Source organism: Bufo gargarizans, chromosome 4, assembly GCF_014858855.1.
Source record: "Bufo gargarizans isolate SCDJY-AF-19 chromosome 4, ASM1485885v1, whole genome shotgun sequence".
Taxonomy (NCBI): domain Eukaryota; kingdom Metazoa; phylum Chordata; class Amphibia; order Anura; family Bufonidae; genus Bufo; species Bufo gargarizans.
Window position 1 is genome coordinate 387,350,141 of NC_058083.1, and position 21,396 is coordinate 387,371,536.

Below are 21,396 nucleotides of genomic sequence, written 5' to 3' on the forward strand. Positions count from 1 at the left end.
TCCATTTGTGGAAAAACTACCCCCTTAGGCCTCTTTCACACGACCATGTGTCCCCAGTGCCCGTATTGCGGCCCACAATACACGGGGCACCAGCCATGTGCATTCCGCATCACAGATGCGGACCCATTCACTAGAATGGGTCCGCAAATCCGGAGATGCGGTGAGGAACGGAATTTGCGGAATGGAGGGATCGCGGAACCCATTCAAGTGAATGGGGTTGCGATCCACATGTGGCTGGCCCACGGTCGGTGCCCGTGCATTTTGGACCGCAATTTTTGGTTTGCAGCACGGCCACGGGACACACACGTTCGTGTGAAAGAGGCCTGTATACACCATATGTCTTTAATGGAAAAGTGGCTCATGGTTGACTCATAGTGATTTAATGAGTTTGTTTTCAACTGCTTGCTATCAAGTCTATTGTATATTTTAGTACATGAATTAAAAATTATGCTGTAGGTTAATTTTCTGTGATGCCTCACTGAGGAATCATATCACACATAGCAGAGCAACAAAGTGACTATTTTTCCTGCTGAACAGATCGTTTTCTAGTAAGTATTAAACTTTCTTACGCCAGACAGCTCCATATAGACAGATCATTTTGTAAGTGGCAATGTAGTGATTGTTAATGTAAATCTATCACCAAGAAAATCCAGTGCATTCTAAAGGTGGCATGTTAAAGAGTTTCTCCAGACTTCAGATACTGACTACCTATTCTGACCTATGAAATGAATGGGAGCTGAGCTGCAGTACCCCACTACATACACTGTATAGTCACCAGGGCTGTGCTGGCCCAAAGCAGCTAATCAGTGCTTCCCCCCCCACTCCCGCGCTATGCAACTCCTTCCTCCTGTGTAAACCCCGCTCCTTTGGATATTCACAATCTAGACCAGACCCAGACCAGGCTGCCACGCCGTCCTTTAGATATATATATATATATATATATATATATATGTATATATATATAACCCGAGTGAAGGGGGTGAAGACTTATATCCCTAGTGAAGGGGCTGAAGACTTATGTCCCTAGTGAAGGGGCTGAAGACTTATGTCCCGAGTAAAGGGGCTGAAGACTTAGTGAGATTTAAGTTTTTCCTTTTCAATAAACTAGTAAAGATTTCTCACCTTCTGTTCTCACTTTCTCATTCTAGGGGAACTGATAGCACAAGGAGCGAGAGAACAGAATGTGAGGACACTGAGAGGGTGTAATTGCAGTTTACATGTCCCACAGCGATACCAAATCAAATCTTGTACGACTTTCTTGTCACTCCACACATGTCGCCATTTGTCAAGCAAATTGATGTGGCTGGATCTTTAATGCACTGTCTGGACGCACCCTAAAGCCTCATGCAGACGTCCATGGAACACGGTCCGTGAGATACCGGACTGGCATTGCAGGAGCGCACGGCGTCATAGCAACCAATGACGCCATGCGCTCCTGCAATGCTAGTCCGGTATCTCACGGACCGTGTTCCACGGACGTCTGTATGAGGCTTAAAGGGAACCTGTCACCAGTTTTATGGTGTCCTTATTAAGGGCAACATAAATAAGTGACTGATTCGCTTAGCAAAATGCTGGGTCACTTTCTTTAATTGACCCAGTCAATCTGCCAACATCTTGTATTGAAAAGCTCCAGCTGATAATGATGAGTCATGAATATTCATGAGCTCCTGACTCTCCCCGCCCACCTGCTGCTGAATGACAGTTTGTTTCCATATGAATCAGCAGCAGGTGGGCAGGGGAGTGGCTATAGCTCTGAATTAAATATACGCTGGACTCAATGACATCACGCTGGACTTAAATCAGCTCATTAGCATGCAGCATATTTGTGTGTATATTATGAGGTAACCATCTGTCACACCAGTAAGCGAATACATCTAAGGCACTTTTTAGCAGTTAAGGATGGTATATAATTAGTTAGATTATAATCAAATATCCACATGACAGGTTCCCTTTAAGATATCTAATTTCCAACACCTTATCTCCTTTTCACACACAGAAGAAGATCGATGATATGATCAGATTACCTTATGAATTTTTTGTAGAGCAACATCATAAAACATCACATGGATCAGCACAGATCTGTCCCGGCTCCATCACCAATGGCTTCCACTAGTCGGTCTATAGACTTTCTCTGTCCCTATTCCTTGTAAATTTATACTTCTTGATCACAGCCACTGTCAGTGGGGTTGCCGGGTGTTAAACTCCCACTGAAAATGCTGACTTTTCCAAGTAAGCAATATGTGTATGGCTACACCAGAAGCAGCTTACATATAGCAAATACACATATTGCAAATACACAAATAATACTTGGTAAGCAGCAATCTGTAGCAAGAAAGTGGCATCTGAGAAACAGATTATATGCAGAAGAGGAACTGTGTGACACTAGTTATGGCCCCAACACTTTAGGCTATCGTTGGACAAATTTGCAGGGCCTTCCCTACTCTTCCTCAGACAGACAGCACACCTCTTTTTTACTTTACCAGCATTTATAAATCTCTTCAGCTATCTGGTACATTGCCTCATTTGTTACATAGTTGTTAAGGTTAGAAAAAAGATAAAAGTCCATCAAATCCAACCTGTAATCCTGCTATACCGATCCCTGGATCGATGTCCATCTTCCTTTTAAAAAGGGGTTGGGCAAAAGGGAAAGGGTGTGTAGAACAAGATTTCTATACATTGTCATAAGCCTCAATGTTATTTTGATTTTAAAAGTAATCTAAATTCTAAACCTTTTTTGAAGCCATCTACTGTATTTTCTGTGACCAGCTCTTGTGGCAGACTATTCCAGAGATTCACAGATCTTACTGTAAAGAATGCTTGTCGCCTCTTATGACTGAATCTTTTTTTCTCCAGTCGTAGGGACTGGCCCCTTGTTTTTTTAGGTGGTTTAACACAGAATAGCTTTCCTTGATATTTTTTGTATGGTCTGCTTATATATTTGTACAGGTTAATCATGTCCCCCCCTTAGATGTATTTTTTCAAGACTAAACAAATTCAGTTCATTTAATCTTTGCTCTTAACTAAGATCTTCTAGGCCATTTATGAGTTTAGTTGCTCTCCTCTGTACTTTTTTAAACTCCAGGGCATCCTTTTTATGGACTGGTGCCCAGAACTGAACTGCATATTACAGTTGAGGCCGCACCAATGCTTTGCATAGTGGTAATATTACTTCCTGCCCCGCGAGTCCATACCTTTTTTAATACAAGACAAAATTCTGTTGGCCTGACTGACATTGCATGCTGTTATTTAGTCTATGATCTACTAATACACCCAGATCCTTCTCAACAAGTGACTCTCCCAGTTTTACTCCCCCTAGTACATACTGTATGCTGCATGCAGATTATTAGCCCCCAAGTGCATAACTTTACATTTATCTATATTAAACCTCATTTGCCAAGTGAAGGCCCAAACAATGAATTTGTCCAATTTAGCTTGTAACTTATTAACATCTTCCATAGACTGGACTGTATTACAAAGTTTGGTGTAATCTGCAAAAATAGAAACAGCACTATTAATCCCATCCTGTATGTTATTAATGAATAAGTTAAATAATAGCGGACCCAGCACAGAACCTTGGGTTACACCGCTTATAACCAGGGGCCATTCAGAGTAGAAATCATTGACCGCAACTCTTTGAATACGATCATGAAGCCACTTTTCAATCCAATTACAAATTATATTTTCTAAACCAATAGACCTCAATTTACCCATTAGTCGTCTGTGTGGGACAGTATCAAATGCCTTTGCAAAGTCCAAAAACACAATATCGACAGCCTTCCCTCTGTCCAGGCTTTTACTCACGTCACCTCCTCATAAAACAAATAAGGTTAGTTTGACAGCTGAAATTAAGTGTTTTTGCCCTACCAACCTGAGTTTGTTTTTTACAGTTTAGTTTTACAGTTTTTGTTGCCAATCTTTTAAGCAATTCTATTAGGCATTGTACTGAACAAACCTGCTGTTTCTACAAGTTGTTATAATAGACAGTCATCTTTTGCATACCTCCTAGTGATGTCGACTGACATAAAGAATTTTAGGTCGATAATAGATAGATTATAAATAGTCTTCTTTGCCAGATTTGTTTTTCTTTTGCCGAATGTTTCATGATGTGCATAATGTTTTATATTGGTGGAAGATCTGGACTGCAGGCACCCGGACTGCAGGCAGCCGAAGAATGCAAAGTCATGGTGTTGTGATGAATGCAGTATGTGGTTTAGCACTATGTTGCTGAAATATGCAAGACCTTTCGTGAAAGAGACATTGTCTGGATGGGACCATATATTGTTCTAAAACCTCTGTATACTGTTCACCATTCATAGTGCCTTTCCAAATGTATAAGTTCCCCATGCCATAAGGACTAATGCAACCCTATACCATAAGCGATGCAGGCTTTCGATCTGTGTATTGATAACAAGCTGGATGGTCCCTCTCCTCTTTAGTCTGCAGTCCATGGCTTTGGGGTTTCCAATAAGAATTTCATATTTTGATTCCTCTGACCACAGAGCAGTTTTCCATTTTGCCTCAGTCAATTTTAAATGAGCTTTGGCCCAGAGAAGTCTTCAGAGTTTCTGGATCCTGTTGACATATGGCTTCTTCTTTGCACGATATAGCTTTATAGCTTTAGCTTGCATTTGCATGGTAAACTCTGCCTGCAGATAGTGATTCTTGGAAGTATTCCTAAACCCATACAGTTATTCCCAGTACAGAATCATGCTTGTTTTTAATGAAGTGCCACCTGTAGGCCCGTAGATCACAAGCATCTTGACCATTGGTCTTGTCCCCTAGCACACATGAATTTTTCCAGATTCTCTGAATCTTTTGATGATATATCCTGTAGATGGTGGGACAACCCTCAAAGTCTTCCCAGTTTTACATTGAGGATCATTTTTCCACAATTTGTAGAAGCAGTTTTTCGCAGATTGCAGAATCTGTGCACATCTTTACTTCTGACAGATTCTGCCTCTTTAACATGATCTTTTTATACCCATGGGTTGGGTAGTGATAGTTAAAAATAGTTAAAGAATTATACCTTGTAGGGTCGCAAACACTGTTCGGCTATCTAGATAGTGTGTGTCTAGTGGAATAGCAGCACTGCTAAATCTGTTTGTTAGACGGTGTGAATAAATGATGGATGCTTGAAATATAGGGAATTAGGAGCATATCCAACCCATCAATAATAGGAATTTTCTATTTATAAGTGACCATCAGGACATCACTGATTCATCATTAGGGGCCATACCATAGAGTCTGACACATAGTAAGCTGCGGCGTTATTACGCAACCTATTTGAGGAGTAGTGCCATTATCTTTCTAGTAGATCCACAATATCTAGCACCTGTTAATCAATACACTGCTAGCAATAGCTATAGAGTATTTGGTAGGCCATCTACCCTTCAAACAGAGTGTATAGCATAGCAACAGAGACCACTTAAGATAGACAGTGAACATATCAAAGCCCTTAACTGTCTCCTGATTAGTTTTAAACCACTCAATAGTATTGTTTTCTCCGAGTAGTATTTTAATTATTCAATAATAAAGTTTGTAGTTTTAATATAAACAATAGGACCCCTAAAAGGAATTTTTGGTCAATTGACCGTATGTAAAAATCTTGTTCAGCATCCTGATGGCCCTATAGGGACAACATTCCATCTGTTTATTACTTTTTTAGCCTGTTGTTGCCCCTGTCCTAACGTTTTTGATATATGTTGCAATAAAAAAAAATTATGAAATGTCAAAATGTCTCACTTTCAACATCTGATATGTGTGCTATGATTTATTGTGAATAAAATATCAGTCTATGAGATTTATGAATCATTGCATTGTTTTTATTTACATTTTAAACAGTGTCCCAACTTTTTAGGAATTGGGATTTTAGATAGATACTGTATAATAATAGATAGATAGACATATAGATACTGTACGGATCGCTATCTCTGCCTGGGGTGGCGATGACAGACTTCTAATCAGACAGGGGGGTTTCAAGCTCAAATGGTGCTTTATTTGTCACAAAGCACATCAAACGTCCAAGTTTGTCATCACCTGGCATGGTGAAGTCGCAGCTTCACATCACATGTTACATTAACACAAAACAATAAATCCTTGCCCAGCTAGGTTCTCACTATAAGGCCTCATGCACACGGCCGTGTTCCACGGCCGAGAGAGGTCCGTGGTAACACGGCCTGGATTCCTGTTGAGAGCAGGAGCGCACGGTGTTATTGGTTGCTATGACGCCGTGTGCTTCATGCCGCCGCTGCACTACAGTAATACACTATACGAGTGTATTACTGTAGTGCAGCAGCGGCATGAAGCGCACGGCGTCATAGCAACGAATGACGCTGTGTGCTCCTGCTCTCAACAGGAATCCAGGCCGTGTTACCACGGACCGCTCTTGGCCATGGAACACGGCCGTGTGCATGAGGCCCAAAGAGGTTTTCCCTAATTCACCTCTAGGTCAGTCTTCACACTGCGGTATTTGGCTTTACTCAGCTCTGTGGTCAGACAGCTTCCTAGCTGTGACTAATGGAACCCATTAGGGTCTCGGTCCACCAGTCCTCCTGACGGTGACCTCAAAATACATTCGGGGATATGGTATAGCAGTCCTCCTGACTCTGACCACGTGATGCCCCATCTTCTCCAGGCATCACCAGACCTCCTAAACTCAGGCTAAACTCAGCCTTGTGACCCCCCAGCCCTCCTAGCTGGGACCATATGGAGCCTCTGCAGGCTTCCTCCTCTCCTCTCCTGTTCTCCCACACACACACATACTGAGGATCGCGTTATCCGTCAGTGATTATCGCAAATGGCCTCACCTCGGGCCTGGGGAATACCTATAATGGACTAGGGGTGTGGACTGAGAGACTCCCCAAAAAAAAAAATCCAGCCCATATAACTTTAAAAAATTATCTCCAGCAACCTAAGCCTTGCTGAAGCAAAACACATCTCTGGATTTCTGCTACCTAACCAAACTAAACTGAAAATCAGGTGAGAAATACACCCCCTTCAGACCTCTACCGTACACTTCACTGCAATAGATTATAGATGATAAGAAAATAATAGAGAAATATAGATAGATAGAATAAAGTCCAAGTGTTGTGAACGGCACAGCAATGTAAATGCGGTGGGGTGCCAGCGGCTGCAGCTGCAAGCCAACATCCAAAAGATAAACAAAAAAATTCCACGGCACTCCCAAAAAGTAATAAAAAAAAGTGGTCTTTAATGAACAGACAGTGACGTTTTAATCCTCTTACTGGGACTTTTCTCAAGCAGTTATAAAATACAATGTTGCTCAATGCATATAAATAGACCCTTCCGGGTAAATGCTCAATTAACATAATTAACAGCAATGTGTAAATAAAACTTTATTTCATGTTATTTCATAAATCTGCATATCATTTGCATGTTACGTCATTCCCATTGATATAAATAAAAAATCAATAATATATACCTCATAATGCCATGCAGTCTTATAAATAGTGTTGATATAAAGTGGTAACAATGATGTGTGCTCAGGTGCAGAATAAAAAAAAAACAATTTAAAAAACGACCATGTAAACACTAACCAGCATGGACTCGTGCCAGAGTATCTTGGGCATGGTGTCGAACTCTCTGCCCATACGCAGAATGCATATCAATTTCCTCCCACATTGTGAAGCGCATTCCGCATCCTTAAGTAGAAAGCACATGTGACTCACAGATCCCGATCATATGATCAAACTGTCTGTGAGACACATGCTGGTATGCAAACATAGCTAGGATAACCAGAATCATGTGATCACAATAGAGGTCACGTGATTATTGCAACATAATGTGTATCTCCAACTTTTGTAACTTAATGTAATAAAATGTTAATATTTATTATACAAGAGGAGAACATGGGTTATAGGACTATGTGAATGTTGTCTGACGTAACTATGTATGTGGACTCGGGATTCCTGCGCATCTCAACACATTTTCCAATGTAGGCGAGATACGTCTGAGGGAAGCACTAGCTGCTCAGTATCTAGATACTAGACGCCGAAAGCAGCTGTGACAATCCACTTTCCCATGCCACTGCTTTGTGTATTAATGTGCAAAATTGTATTTTGGGGGGTTATATTCTGAGATAGATATTATGTACATAAACCCTTTTATATACAGTACAGACCAAAAGTTTGGACACACCTTCTCATTCAAAGAGTTTTCTTTATTTTCATGACTATGAAAATTGTAGATTCACACTGAAGGCATCAAAACTATGAATTAACACATGTGGAATTATATACATAACAAAAAAGTGTGAAACAACTGAAAATATGTCATATTCTAGGTTCTTCAAAGTAGCCACCTTTTGCTTTGATTACTGCTTTGCACACTCTTGGCATTCAAGAGGTAGTCACCTGAAATGGTCTTCCAACAGTCTTGAAGGAGTTCCAAGTTGGCCCTTTTGCCTTCACTCTGCGGTCCAGCTCACCCCAAACCATCTTGATTGGGTTCAGGTCCGGTGACTGTGGAGGCCAGGTCATCTGGCGCAGCACCCCATCACTCTCCTTCATGGTCAAATAGCCCTTACACAGCCTAGAGGTGTGTTTGGGGTAATTGTAATGTTGAAAAATAAATGATGGTCCAACTGAACGCAAACCGGATGGAATAGCATGCCGCTGCAAGATGCTGTGGTTCACTATGCCTTCAATTTTGAATAAATCCCCAACAGTGTCACCAGCAAAGCACCCCCACACCATCACACCTCCTCCTCCATGCTTCATGGTGGAAACCAGGCATGTAGAGTCCATCCATTCACCTTTTCTGCGTCACACAAAGACACAGTGGTTGGAACCAAAGATCTCAAATTTGGACTCATCAGACCAAAGCACAGATTTCCACTGGTCTAATGTCCATTCCTTGTGTTCTTTAGCCCAAACAAGTCTCTTCTGCTTGTTGCCTGTCTTTAGCAGTGGTTTCCTAGCAGATATTCTACCATGAAGGTCTGATTCACACAGTCTCCTCTTAACAGTTGTTCTAGAGATGTGTCTGCTGCTAGAACTCTGTGTGGCATTGACCTGGTCTCTAATCTGAGCTGCTGTTAACCTGCGATTTCTGAGCCTTTTGACTCGGATGAACTTATCCTCTGCAGCAGAGGTGACTCTTGGTCTTCCTTTCCTGGGGCGGTCTGCATGTGAGCCAGTTTCTTTGTAGCGCTTGATGGTTTTTGTGACTGCACTTGGGGATACTTTCAAAGTTTTCCCAATTTGTCAGACTGACTGACCTTCATTTCTTAAAGTAATGATGGCCACTCGTTTTTCTTTACTTAGCTGCTTTTTTCTTGCCATAATACAAATTCTAACAGTCTATTCAGTAGGACTATCAGCTGTGTATCCACCTGACTTCTCCACAACGCAACTGATGGTCCCAACCCCATTTATAAGGCAAGAAATCCCACTTATTAAACCTGACAGGGCACACCTGTGAAGTGAAAACCATTTCAGGTGACTACCTCTTGAAGCTCATCAAGAGAATGCCAAGAGTGTGCAAAGCAGTAATCAAAGCAAAAGGTGGCTACTTTGAAGAACCTAGAATATGACATATTTTCAGTTGTTTCACACTTTTTTGTTATGTATATAATTCCACATGTGTTAATTCATAGTTTTGGTGCCTTCAGTGTGAATCTACAATTTTCATAGTCATGAAAATAAAGAAAACTCTTTGAATTAAAAGATGTGTCCAAACATTTGGTCTGTACAGTACATACCATGGCCTTGACAGTATTGTTATCAAATTTTAAAATGCCCTAAAAATATTTGTTGTTTTGCTCATTATTACAAACCATACTGAATGTTTAATGTGGCACATAGCTAACTACAATTTATTAATTTCCCATCCTACTTTAAAGGGGTTCTGCACTTTCATTTAACTGATGATCTATCCTCTGGATAGATCATCAGCTTCTGATTGGCGGGGGCCCGACACCCGGGACCCCCGCGACCCCTGCCGATCAGCTGTCTGAGAAGGCAGCGGCGCTCCAGCAGCGCCATGGCCTTCTCACTGTTTACCGCCAGCGCACTGACATCACGACTAGTATCAACTAGTGTGGGTGGGGCTATGCTCCATTCAAGTGAACATAGCTTAGCCGCGCCCACGCTAGTTGATACTAGTCATGACGTCAGTAGGCCGGCGGCCCGGCGGTAAACAGTGAGAAGGCCGCGGCGCTGCTGGAGCGCCGCTACTGGAGCGCCGCTGCTGGAGCGCCGCTGCCTTCTCAAAAAGCTGATCAGCGGGCGTCCCGGGTGTCGGACCCCCTCCGACCAGAAGCTGATGATCTATCCAGAGGATAGATCATCAGTTAAATGAAAGTGCAGAACCCCTTTAAATCTTATTGCCAAAATGTGAACCGCAATGGTTCCCAGTGTATTTGTGACTTGATTTCCAATGCCTATAAGCACATTCCCATGACATTCTGTAATGTATTTATACTAAGCAGACCGTATATTCAAATTCTCCACGCACACGATTCTGGTATTATGTTGCTGTATTTATAATGCTAACATCTGGATAGAAGCATCAGATTAAAAGTATAAAAAGCCTTGTTAGGGAGCACATGCAGATTACATTTTGCGTAAGTCATATCAATGCAATGTGCATTTTTATGACTACTTTCTGACATTTATTTTGGTTTCTTTTGGTATACTATGAAGTAACATGAGTATTATATTAAATACAACTGTAGAAATAGCAATGTAAAGAAATCAAATCACTGCAAAAATAATTCTATATTAATCAAAATTTCAGGAGCAAGAAACTGCTGATTTTGATATGGATAGGTTATCCGACATCTCACACTCCCCCCAATCAACTATGCTGGACCTACAAAATAACAGCTGATCAGTGGGAGTGCAGGGAGTCGGACTGCCCATCTGATGTTGATGGCCTATCCTGAGGACAGGTGCAGCAACCAGGAGGGGAGGCGAGATTAGGAGGAATTGTAGCATTGGTGTCACGAGGGTGTCAAGAGCCACGTCTGACTCCGTTATACCCGGGGTCAGGAAGTCGCAGCGGGTGGCTGCGCGCTCTATGTCTAAAGATCACGTTGTTTCTTAGTGATTGTTTTCTGTGTTTGCCTTGCAATCCTTTTTGTCTCACTCAGGGATCCGTAGCTTCTCCTCCTCAGCTGTTTCTTGTCTGCCACTCCCAACCTCCTTATATTCTCCTCTCACACTTCTCTAGTTGCCAGTTATAGAGCTTCCTGCCTGGACTTCTATACTGACCCACTGGAGCTGTGAATCCTGGTTGTTGTTCCAGAGTGCTACCCTCCGGATCCCTGTTGGGCTTTTTGTTGTCTCCTGTTGTCGCCCACCTGGGATTATATGTTGAGTCTGTATTGTCTGTCCTCCCCTTGGTGTTTTCCTTTAGAGCTAGTGGTGCGGACTAGTGTTCCCACCGCCCTGTTCACTATCTAGGGCTCATCTTAGGGAAAGCCAGGGTTTTAGGCACGTGATCGGCGTACGGGTGAGGAACCCGTCTAGGGACGTCAGGGCAGCCAGGTGCCAGCCGCAAGGTGAGTCAGGGGGCACCACCTTCCCTCTCACTTGGGCAGGGCCTTCCTCTTTCCCTCCCTCTGTGTCACGTATGTGATAGTCACGCCGATCGTGATATTTGGCACAGATAGGAGTAGGGATGGTTCACTATGTTTGCCTATTTTTGGAACTCCTATAGCAGTGAATGGAGGGTTCCATGCTTGGTCCCAGATGTGGGACCTGCACCTGACATTTAAGGCTTATCCTAGCAATAGCAAGGCATTAAAGGTACAGTAAATCCTAGCAAGACCTTTGACTTGACTTAGACGTTTGAACACGCCACATAGCAGGCATTTACATTACTACGCTTGCGCAGGCTTTGTATAAGTGGTGCATGCACAAATTTACTTCTGGAATGCCAGAGTCACCATACGCTTTTCACAGCTACCTTTCTTCATAGTTGCCAATCCCTGGCATTCATTTTCATTTCATGTTTTTGCATAGTAGAAGAAATACATTAATTTGCTAAGTATTGAGGAGTGTTCTCATTTCATACCTCCGCCCCTGTCTTTCCTTTTTTTTTTGTTCATACCGTAGCAACATGCCATCAATATCTGAGATGAGATAACCTCTTTAAGAATAAATACTCTTGGGTTTGGAGGACAAATCTCTGACAGGTGGGGGTGCCAACTCTGAGACCTGCATCTGTCTGCAGAATGCAGGTCCCCAAAACCTTGTACTACTTGTTTATGCCAATAATTATTACCAATAATTTATTTAAAAGAAAGCTACTTTCCTACCTATCTTGGAAGAACAAGAGGATTTTTTTATTATTAAGGGTAAGTGGCTATAGTGCTATCCTATGTCTCTCTGACTCAAACGAACCAGCCATGTGATTTCTGCTGCAGGATATAAGGAAAGAAGATGAGCTCTGTGATATAAAGCTTTTTCTGATTCGGTGCGTGACTTTAGAGTAAAAAGAAGTGTAACTCCGGACAGGACTCCTAGGAGAGACAGTGAGAGTCCTGATAACCCCACCCACCCACAATGATAGACAGATTTCTGTGTATGTACACTGCTACAGGTAACATTCACAATGACTGTGTGCAGGGTAAGGGTTCTTTCACACTTGCGGCAGAGGATTTCAGCAGGCAGTTCCGTCGACGGAACTGCCTGCCGGATCTGGCAATCCGGACGCAAACGGATGCATTTGTCAGACGGATCCAGATCCGTATGACAATGGATCCCTATGACAAATGCATTGCAATACCAGATCCGTCTTTCCGGTTGTAATCCGGAAAAACGGATCCGGTATTTATCTTTTTCAAATTTTTAAAGGTCTGCGCATGCGCAAACAGCAAAACTGGGTCAGTTTTTTTCGGAACACTTGGGGCAGGATCAGGGATTATCGCATTTCAATGGAAAATAATGCCACATCCAGCATTCTGGCAAGTGTTTAGGATTGATGCTGCGGTATTTTCTCCGGCCAGAAAACGTAAGAGGGACTGAATTGATGCATCCTGATGCATACTGAATGGAATGCTCTCTATTCAGAATGCATTAGGATAAAACTGATCAGTTCTTTTCCAATATAGAGCCCGTAGGACGGAACTCAATACCGGAAAAGAATAACGCTAGTGTGAAAGTACCCTAACCAGAAACTCTACAATCTCCCAGTCCTGTCAGGATTAAGGCCTCTTTCACACATCAGTACATCACAATCATGGACTATACATGTTATCCACGGACTGTGCACTTACAGTGGGATGCGAAAGTTTGGGCAACCTTGTTAATCGTCATGATTTTCCTGTATAAATCGTTGGTTGTTATGATAAAAAATGTCAGTTAAATATATCATATATGAGACACACACAGTGATATTTGAGAAGTGAAATTAAGTTTATTGGATTTACAGAAAGTGTGCTATAATTGTTTAAACAAAATTAGGCAAGTGCATAAATTTGGGCACCACAAAAAAGAAATGAAATCAATATTTAGTAGATTCTCCTTTTGCAGAAATTACAGCCTCTAACGCTTCCTGTAGGTTCCAATGAGAGTCTGGATTCTGGTTGAAGGTATTTTTGACCATTCCTCTTTGCAAAACATCCTTAGTTCATTCAGGTTTGATGGCTTCCGAGCATGGACAGCTCTCTTTAAGTCACACCACAGATTTTCAATTATATTCAGGTCTGGGGACTGAGATGGCCATTCCAGAACATTGTACTTGTTCCTCTGCATAAATGCCTTAGTGAATTTTGAGCAGTGTTTAGGGTCGTTGTCTTGTTGAAAGATCCAGCCCCGGCGCATCTTCAGCTTTGTCACTGATTCCTGGACATTGGTCTCCAGAATCTGCTGATACTGAGTGGAATCCATGCGTCCCTCAACTTTGACAAGATTCCCAGTCCCTGCACTGGCCACACAGCCCCACATCATGATGAAACCACCACCATATTTTAGTGTAGGTAGCAGGTGTTTTTCTTGGAATGCTGTGTTCTTTTTCCTCCATGCATAACGCCCCTTGTTATGACCAAATAACTCAATTTTAGTTTCATCAGTCCACAGCACCTTATTCCAAAATGAAGCTGGCTTGTCCAAATGTGCTTTAGCCCACCTCAAGCGGCACTTTTTGCGCTGTGGATGGAGAAAAGGCTTCCTCTGCATCACTCTCGCATACAGCATCTCCTTGTGTAAAGTGCGCCGAATGGTTGAACGATGCACAGTGACTCCATCTGCAGCAAGATGATGTTGTAGGTCTTTGGTGCTGGTCTGTGGGTTGACTCTGACTGTTCTCACCATTCGTGGCTTCTGTTTATCCGAGATTTTTCTTGGTCTGCCACTTCGAGCCTTAACTTGAACTGAGCCTGTGGTCTTCCATTTCCTCAATATGTTCCTAACTGTGGAAACAGACAGCTGAAATCTCTGAGACAGCTTTCTGTATCCTTCCCCTAAACCATGATGGTGAACAATCTTTGTCTTCAGGTCATTTGACAGTTGTTGCTACTCTTTAGAGAAAATTAAAAGAGGAGGGAAACTTACAATTGACCCCCTTAAATACTCTTTCTCATAATTGGATTCACCTGTGTATGTAGGTCAGGGGTCACTGAGCTTACCAAGCCAATTTGAGTTCCAATAATTAGTTCTAAAGGTTTTGGAATCAATAAAATGACAACAGTGCCCAAATTTATGCACCTGCCTAATTTTGTTTAAACAATTATAGCAGACTTTCTGTAAATCCAATAAACTTCATTTCACTTCTCAAATATCACTGTGTGTGTCTCCTATATGATATATTTAACTGACATTTTTTATCGTAACAACCAACGATTTATACAGGAAAATCATGACGATTAACAAGGTTGCCCAAACTTTCGCATCCCACTGTATCTATTGATTATTATTTGTTTGTTCACATAATCACACAGAGACATGCATTATTCTGATTCATGATGGGACCAAACATGCCCAGGGAAGTCTATGGGTCTGTGGAAACAGATTGTATCTGTGTTCTTTCAGCGGTTTTCACTGACCATTGGTAGGAGATGTTCTGGAAACCCCTTTTTTAGTCTAGCAGTGCACATGGAATACAGATGGCACACGGAGGGGGAAAAAACAGACACACGGACCAACAATGGACACTTCACAGACATCTTTACGGGTAAAACACTGACCCTCTGGTCACAGATATCATCACTGACATTGATGTGTAAATGAGGACTTAGGCCTCATTCACAAATCCATGTTTGCGACAATGTTTGTGACAAGATGATCAGAGGTTCAATGTCAGTGAAGGGTCTATGTTTGATCCACATATCCATGTTTCATCTGTTTCCAACATGCACTGCAAGGCTAAGGTGGTTTACTTTGAGCTAGAATTGTACATATGAGCTTTGATACAATTTGGGTTGTCTCACTTCAGCAAGTGGCGCTTATCATGGAGAGAAAGTTAATACAAGGCACTGATTAATGTATTGTGATTTGTCCATACTGCCCCCTTTGCTGGCTGGATTCATTTTTCCATCACATTATGCACTGATCATTTCCATGGTTACAACCACCGTGAAATCCATCAGGGTGTTCATGTTTGCATACTATAGGAAAAAGCAGTTGCTTCGCTGGTGGCTGGGACCGTGGGAGATCACATAGGCTAGTGCTTTTTCCTATATGGTGACAAACACCCTTAAATTGGTGCAAACACATAATAAATTTGGCACAAATGTCTATTCCACCAAGAAAATAAGCCAAATCACTCAAAGTTTTTGGCGGATTTGATTCATTAGCCCCAGGATGGTCACCAATTGAGGAAGTCATTAACTGGGGAAGGAGGGATCAGAGCATGCACAAGGAAGCAACTGAATGTAGAACAAACAGCAGCATCTTTAGAAACATGTCAAAAGTTCGCATTGATTGGGGTTCAGGTGGAAAGAAACCTAATGCAAAAAAACAATGGGTTTACGGCAGTCTTTTAGGCATTGTGCCTTTGCAGCTCTTGTCAAAGATATATTCGAGCCATAGGCCAACTATATTTCAACTATAGTATATTGCCAACTCTATGTTCTTCGAGAAGAGCCAAAGGGCCACAACAACGTTTCGATTTAGCGGTCAAAGTCTTAGCATTCAAAATGATGAGACCTGTCTCATTCTCTGGTCTACAATATCAAGCCTCTGTAAGAAGCGACTTGTCCTTCTACTGTCGCCTCGCCTACTGTTTAGACAGCAATGAAAAAACTGAGTGATGAGTAGGCACGGAATTGATCTACAACCCATTTTTTGGTCTATATTAGTAATTTAAGGGATTTTTTTTTTATTTTTTTTTTGCATAATAAAATAATTATATGCTCGGTTTCCAAAACCGAGTCTGTTTGCTCCCCTCCAGTTAGAAAATGAATACAAACCCCATGCCAAGATTCAAACTGCTGACAATATTTATGCAGTTTAGGCATTTTTGGAGGGCATTAAGCAATTATGTTGATACATCCCATATATATCTGTTCAGCAAGCACATCAATTTTGAGCGCCAAAAATCTGTCTATGGATTACAGTATGTGATGTAGTAAGCCTACATAGTAGATATTGTAGCTTCTTATACCATAATTGCATTTTAATAGGTCAATATATTACACCTACGTGCTCTTACTTTGTAGTTGTTTTGCCTATTGCAATTATGAAATGTATTTTATAGTATATGTCACATATGTTATGTGTCTATCAGAGATGAGGTTGGATCCTGACGGCCGGTTTCGACATTGTAGCAACCTCTAGAACTGCTGAATGCTGTTTTATTCCTAAGGAGTCTTTTCATGTGTAAGATACAGACATAGCTGTGGGCTTTGAAAATCAAACCGTAGACTAATGAATTTATGTGAGATTGTAAAGGTTTCAGCTAATGTTACCAGAAGGGGTTAAAGAGCTATGACTATAATTATTGTGACTTATATTATTCATTATATAAATTAACGATGGGCAAATTAGATTGATGTGACACAGTTGAGGTATAATTGTGTAAAGAGGTTTATAGGTCAATTCTTGCCTTGCAACGCATCCATTTTTAGCGGCCTCGCTACACAAAGTGTTTCGGGGATAATTGCTGGAATTCAAGCACATTTGCTCACAAACAAGTGTCATTCATCTTCCTTTTGGACTAAAAGAAATACATGCCTTGGTTCCCTCTAGTTTATTTCAATCTCTCATAATGATCTGCTCTATTTCCTAAGGGTGTCAGCTGCAGTTTACAGTAGCGTGCAGAGCATAGTCCATTAACTCCTGTTCTGGGGTGTCAAAGATGCATTATGTGTGAGTACGCTTACAATGAGTATTTATTGGCATCAACATCTAGGCACTAGCATTACATAAATTACAGATGGCTGGTAAATAAATCTATGATGTGTAGCTAGGCAACAATTATACAGCACAATCTGTTAGGTTCCAAATAGTTTTCTGACACCAATAAGAACAATCAAATATTCGTCTGTTAATAGTTATACACACAACTGTAACTTTACATATGAGATTCTGTTTCTATCTAGATTTGAATTTTCCATTGTGACTCTTAATATAGTTGAAGTTTGGGGTTATGTTTGAAAGTTATGTCACGGACATAATAACCTAATAGCATTCAAGTTGTAGTAACCTGAATAAGAATTAAGGTTACATTCTGTTTCTGTCTAGATTTGAACTGCCCATTGTGACCCATAATTTATTTAAAGCTTAGGGTTATTTTGTAAAGATACGGTATGTCACTGACATAATAACTGCAATCATTCAAGATGTAGTAACTAGAAGGTATTATCCAGTGTACTGATTATTTTAATTAAGGATAGTTCAATTTAATTAGAGAAGTAACCGATTGCTTGAATATTGTTTTTATGGGTTGTGTATTCAGAGACGGAGTGAATGCCAGGTCAATAAAAGACATTAATATCATAAATATATATATAAAATAAACCAGTAAATAGCATAGATACAGTACATTATGACTCGTCTTAGTGGCCTTGTGTATAACTAATCAATGTATAAAATATGCTTATGCAATTCAAATTGAGACACCAGGGCAAGCAGAAATTGGCAGTTCATAATTGTAAATGATCCTGTTATTGACAAGACCTGGGCTAGAAATATAATACAAATGCAACTGTTAAAAAAAAAAGTACGCAGCTTGCATTTAACCCCTTCCTGTATTTTGATTCTAAATAAATTCTAAAATGTTGATTTACTATAAGACTGATAGCCATAAAACTAATTCTTGCACTTAGCTTCCCCTATATACTTTTACAATGAACTGCAATCTGATAATGTCATCCTTAAACAGGAGCCCAGGTAGGTTGGCACCTACCATTTTTTAACCCCAATGGATAAATGGGACAATTGACCCTGTTTATACAGATATTTACTATAATGGGAACATTACTTATGGAGGACAAAAAAAACCTCTACTATTCCATAGTGCTTTGGTTTTGTGTTATTATCACTTACACTATTCAATCACTGTAACAACAGTCATGTTCAGAACAAGTCAAATAAAGTGTTCAGTAATTTTACCTATCTACATACAAGGTTATCTCTAATACCCAGTATGTATGGTTATGTATGAATACACCCTAATCCATAGACCTGGGTGTAGCTAGGGGGTACTGGTTGCCAAGGGGTACCAAGAAGCTACTTTGCCTTGGTCAGGGTATTTAGATACAGGATGAGGGCAGTGAATTGAACCCATGCCCTGGGTGAAGGAAAGCTCTGCAACAGACTTCAATGCAGTAAAATACATGCACAACATAAATGATTTCTGCCATTGCAACTGCTTTTATAGGACACATTTCCCTACTAAAACACTACTTTTAATGTCTTACATTTGTTAAATGAATTGTCCAAGAAACTATGGCCAGGACACAATGCTCATAAAATACAAACTTTTCACATGAAAAAGACCCCCTAAAGCTAGTGGAATACAACTGAAATACCAAAACAATATAGAGCACATGGTATCTAAAGCAGATAATTCCACCTTGTGTAACCATGCCCACCTTTCAGGATCAGATTGTCAATGTCCTTGTCGATGCCCATAATGTAGCATTTTCTCCACAGTCCAGAGTAGGTAGAGAAGAGGGGGCGTCCACAATCTGACTCCAGAACCCCCAGTCCCAAGAGAGACCTCCAGTTTTCCAGCAGATCCTCTGGTTCTCTTACCCCACCAGCTGGGGCTGGGGATAGAAGACCCATCTTGCGGTTCTTGGAGGAATCTCCACGAAACGGCAGCTGATAGAGGGGCATGAGTCTGTTCTTCTGGTCTGTGGGGTCCGAGTTGCCCTGGCTCTCGCATATCTCCTTGTGTTTGCGTGTGTCCGTCTCATACCAGTGGTCTGTAAAGATAGCTATCACCAGCAGGAGCAGGGAGAGAAGGCTGAGAGCCAGGCTAACAGCAGTGACCAAGCCCCGTGTCTCCATGTCTCTTTGTGCAGCAGCAGCATCACACCAAGGCAATTCTGGCTGGCATGATGCTTGGATTCAGAAAACACACTCCTTTCCTTTCACCCCTCTTTGTGCTTTTGCAACCATTAAGCCACCCCTTCTGTGTTCTGCAACCTCCAAGACATATTAGATGACTCCTCTCCATAGCCTAGACCATCATGTCATCTCACCTACTTCTTCAGGCTGCTTTCAGCCTCCAACTGAGCAATGAAGATTTTGTGACTTGTGCAGAACCTGGATTTAACTCAGCCTATGGTGTGTCTTTCAGTCTCATAGCCTGCCCAGGAACAGACTGCAGGCAGCAGCTTTCTTTACCCAGTCAAGCAGTGTATCTTCCCTCCTTCTCACTCCCTCCTTCCCTAGAACATCATTTCTTCCCTACATTGCCCCACCTTCCTCTCTGTCCATACTGTACTTATTCTCTCACTGTCCTCTCTTCATTCCTCGCCCTCTCTCATCCCTGTCTCTCTTCTGGCTTCTCTAACTTATTTTTCTGCCCCTTCTCTCTTGCTCTTATCTCCCTTACATTCCCAGCACTCTCTTTTCACTGGATGTCTCTTTATCTCTTCCTCTTTCCTCTCCCCCTATCTTGCTCTTCAATGCAGCAGGGCTACAAATCTCTAAATCAAGAGGTAGAGGGATATTTATACCTGCTAAGTGAATGAATAATGTACAGTCTAATCAATCACAATAATGATCTACTCCCCACAGCATGTGCCCTTCCCAGATCCAAGCAGGGTATGACAAGGTCACAAAGACAAATCAGTAACAATGCAGTATAGAGGAAATAAAATCAAGCCTCAAGGCAGTGACATAATTCTGGAACAGGCATATTTTGTATTAAAGAAAATCATGCAGAACTTCTTTAAAGCTGGCATTAATACAGAGGAAATATTTTGTAATTATTTGTTCTAATTATGATTGGTTATGAGAAGAATCACTATTATTATACAATGTATATAATATAATGGAATCCAGATTTGGAGAGTCTGCAATAACACAGTTTATATGTAGAGATGAGCGAATTGAGTCATATGAATCTTTTTGTCTCATCAAGCACAGTTCTACAACTACAACGTAGTGTCCCAAAGCTGAGGACGCTCCGTCTGATGCTTGATTGACACGGCCGGACATCATGGTCACACCTGACAATCCCGTTCCTGTGCTGCTGCTCTGCTTAGCGGCGCAAATGCATCAGGAGCAGCAACTTTCATGCGTCACTACCCAGAAGTGTACATGGACATTCGCTGCTCCAGAAGCAGAGACTCGTAGCAGTGACACAGGCCTGTGGCCTGAATTGACAGCATCTTGCGGTGAAGTCATCATGCGACCTGAGTCTTGCAATGTCATCACTTTGTGACCACCTGCAGTGTCCTACAGCCTCATAGTCCTCGGGCCTATGGGAGTGAACAGTGTCCTGCCACAGTAATTCAACTGTATCCCCGTACTGAGGATGGTGATTCATTTGTTTAGTTGGTAGCTAGAGATGAGTTTTGAAAATTTCCATTCACCAGCTTCGCTGGATTTTGACAAGAAATTAGTTTTGTTATGAATTACTTAGTCATGAATCGCTTTTCATTGTATGGAGTGGGCACAATGACGGGGGAAGGGCAATCACTGAACCCCTGCCATTTAACCCCTCAGATGCCGCATTCAACACTGATCGCGACATCCGTGACTTACATTCAGCTGCTAAGGGGTTAAAAAAATTATACTCTTCTCATCCACGTGATGATGTCACTGCACGCGCCCAGCGTGATAATGTAGTGATGTCATCACGCTTGCCACAGGTCCTTTGGCGGGTTTTCTTCAATCATGACAGAAGTGGGTGGCCTCTCTGCGATTAATTGGATGAGGTGATGTATAATTTTTTTTAGCTACCATTTTAGGAAAAACTGATTCATTACCACGAAGTGCAAGGAAATTCAGCTTCGTGGTAAATCAAATTTTT

The 21,396-nt window shown here is 41.5% G+C and overlaps 1 protein-coding gene across 1 annotated transcript in view; it reads right to left on the bottom strand.

Annotated features, from left to right (window-relative positions):
• TMEM178A (transmembrane protein 178A) overlaps nucleotides 1-20,009 on the bottom strand; it is a 168,058-nt gene extending 148,049 nt beyond the window's left edge. The window contains exon 1 of the mRNA XM_044292070.1: nucleotides 19,001-20,009. Coding sequence (XP_044148005.1) covers nucleotides 19,001-19,421 — 421 coding nt within the window. The 5' untranslated portion in view covers nucleotides 19,422-20,009. The remainder of the gene's footprint in view (nucleotides 1-19,000) is intronic.
• Nucleotides 20,010-21,396: the final 1,387 nt, after the last annotated feature.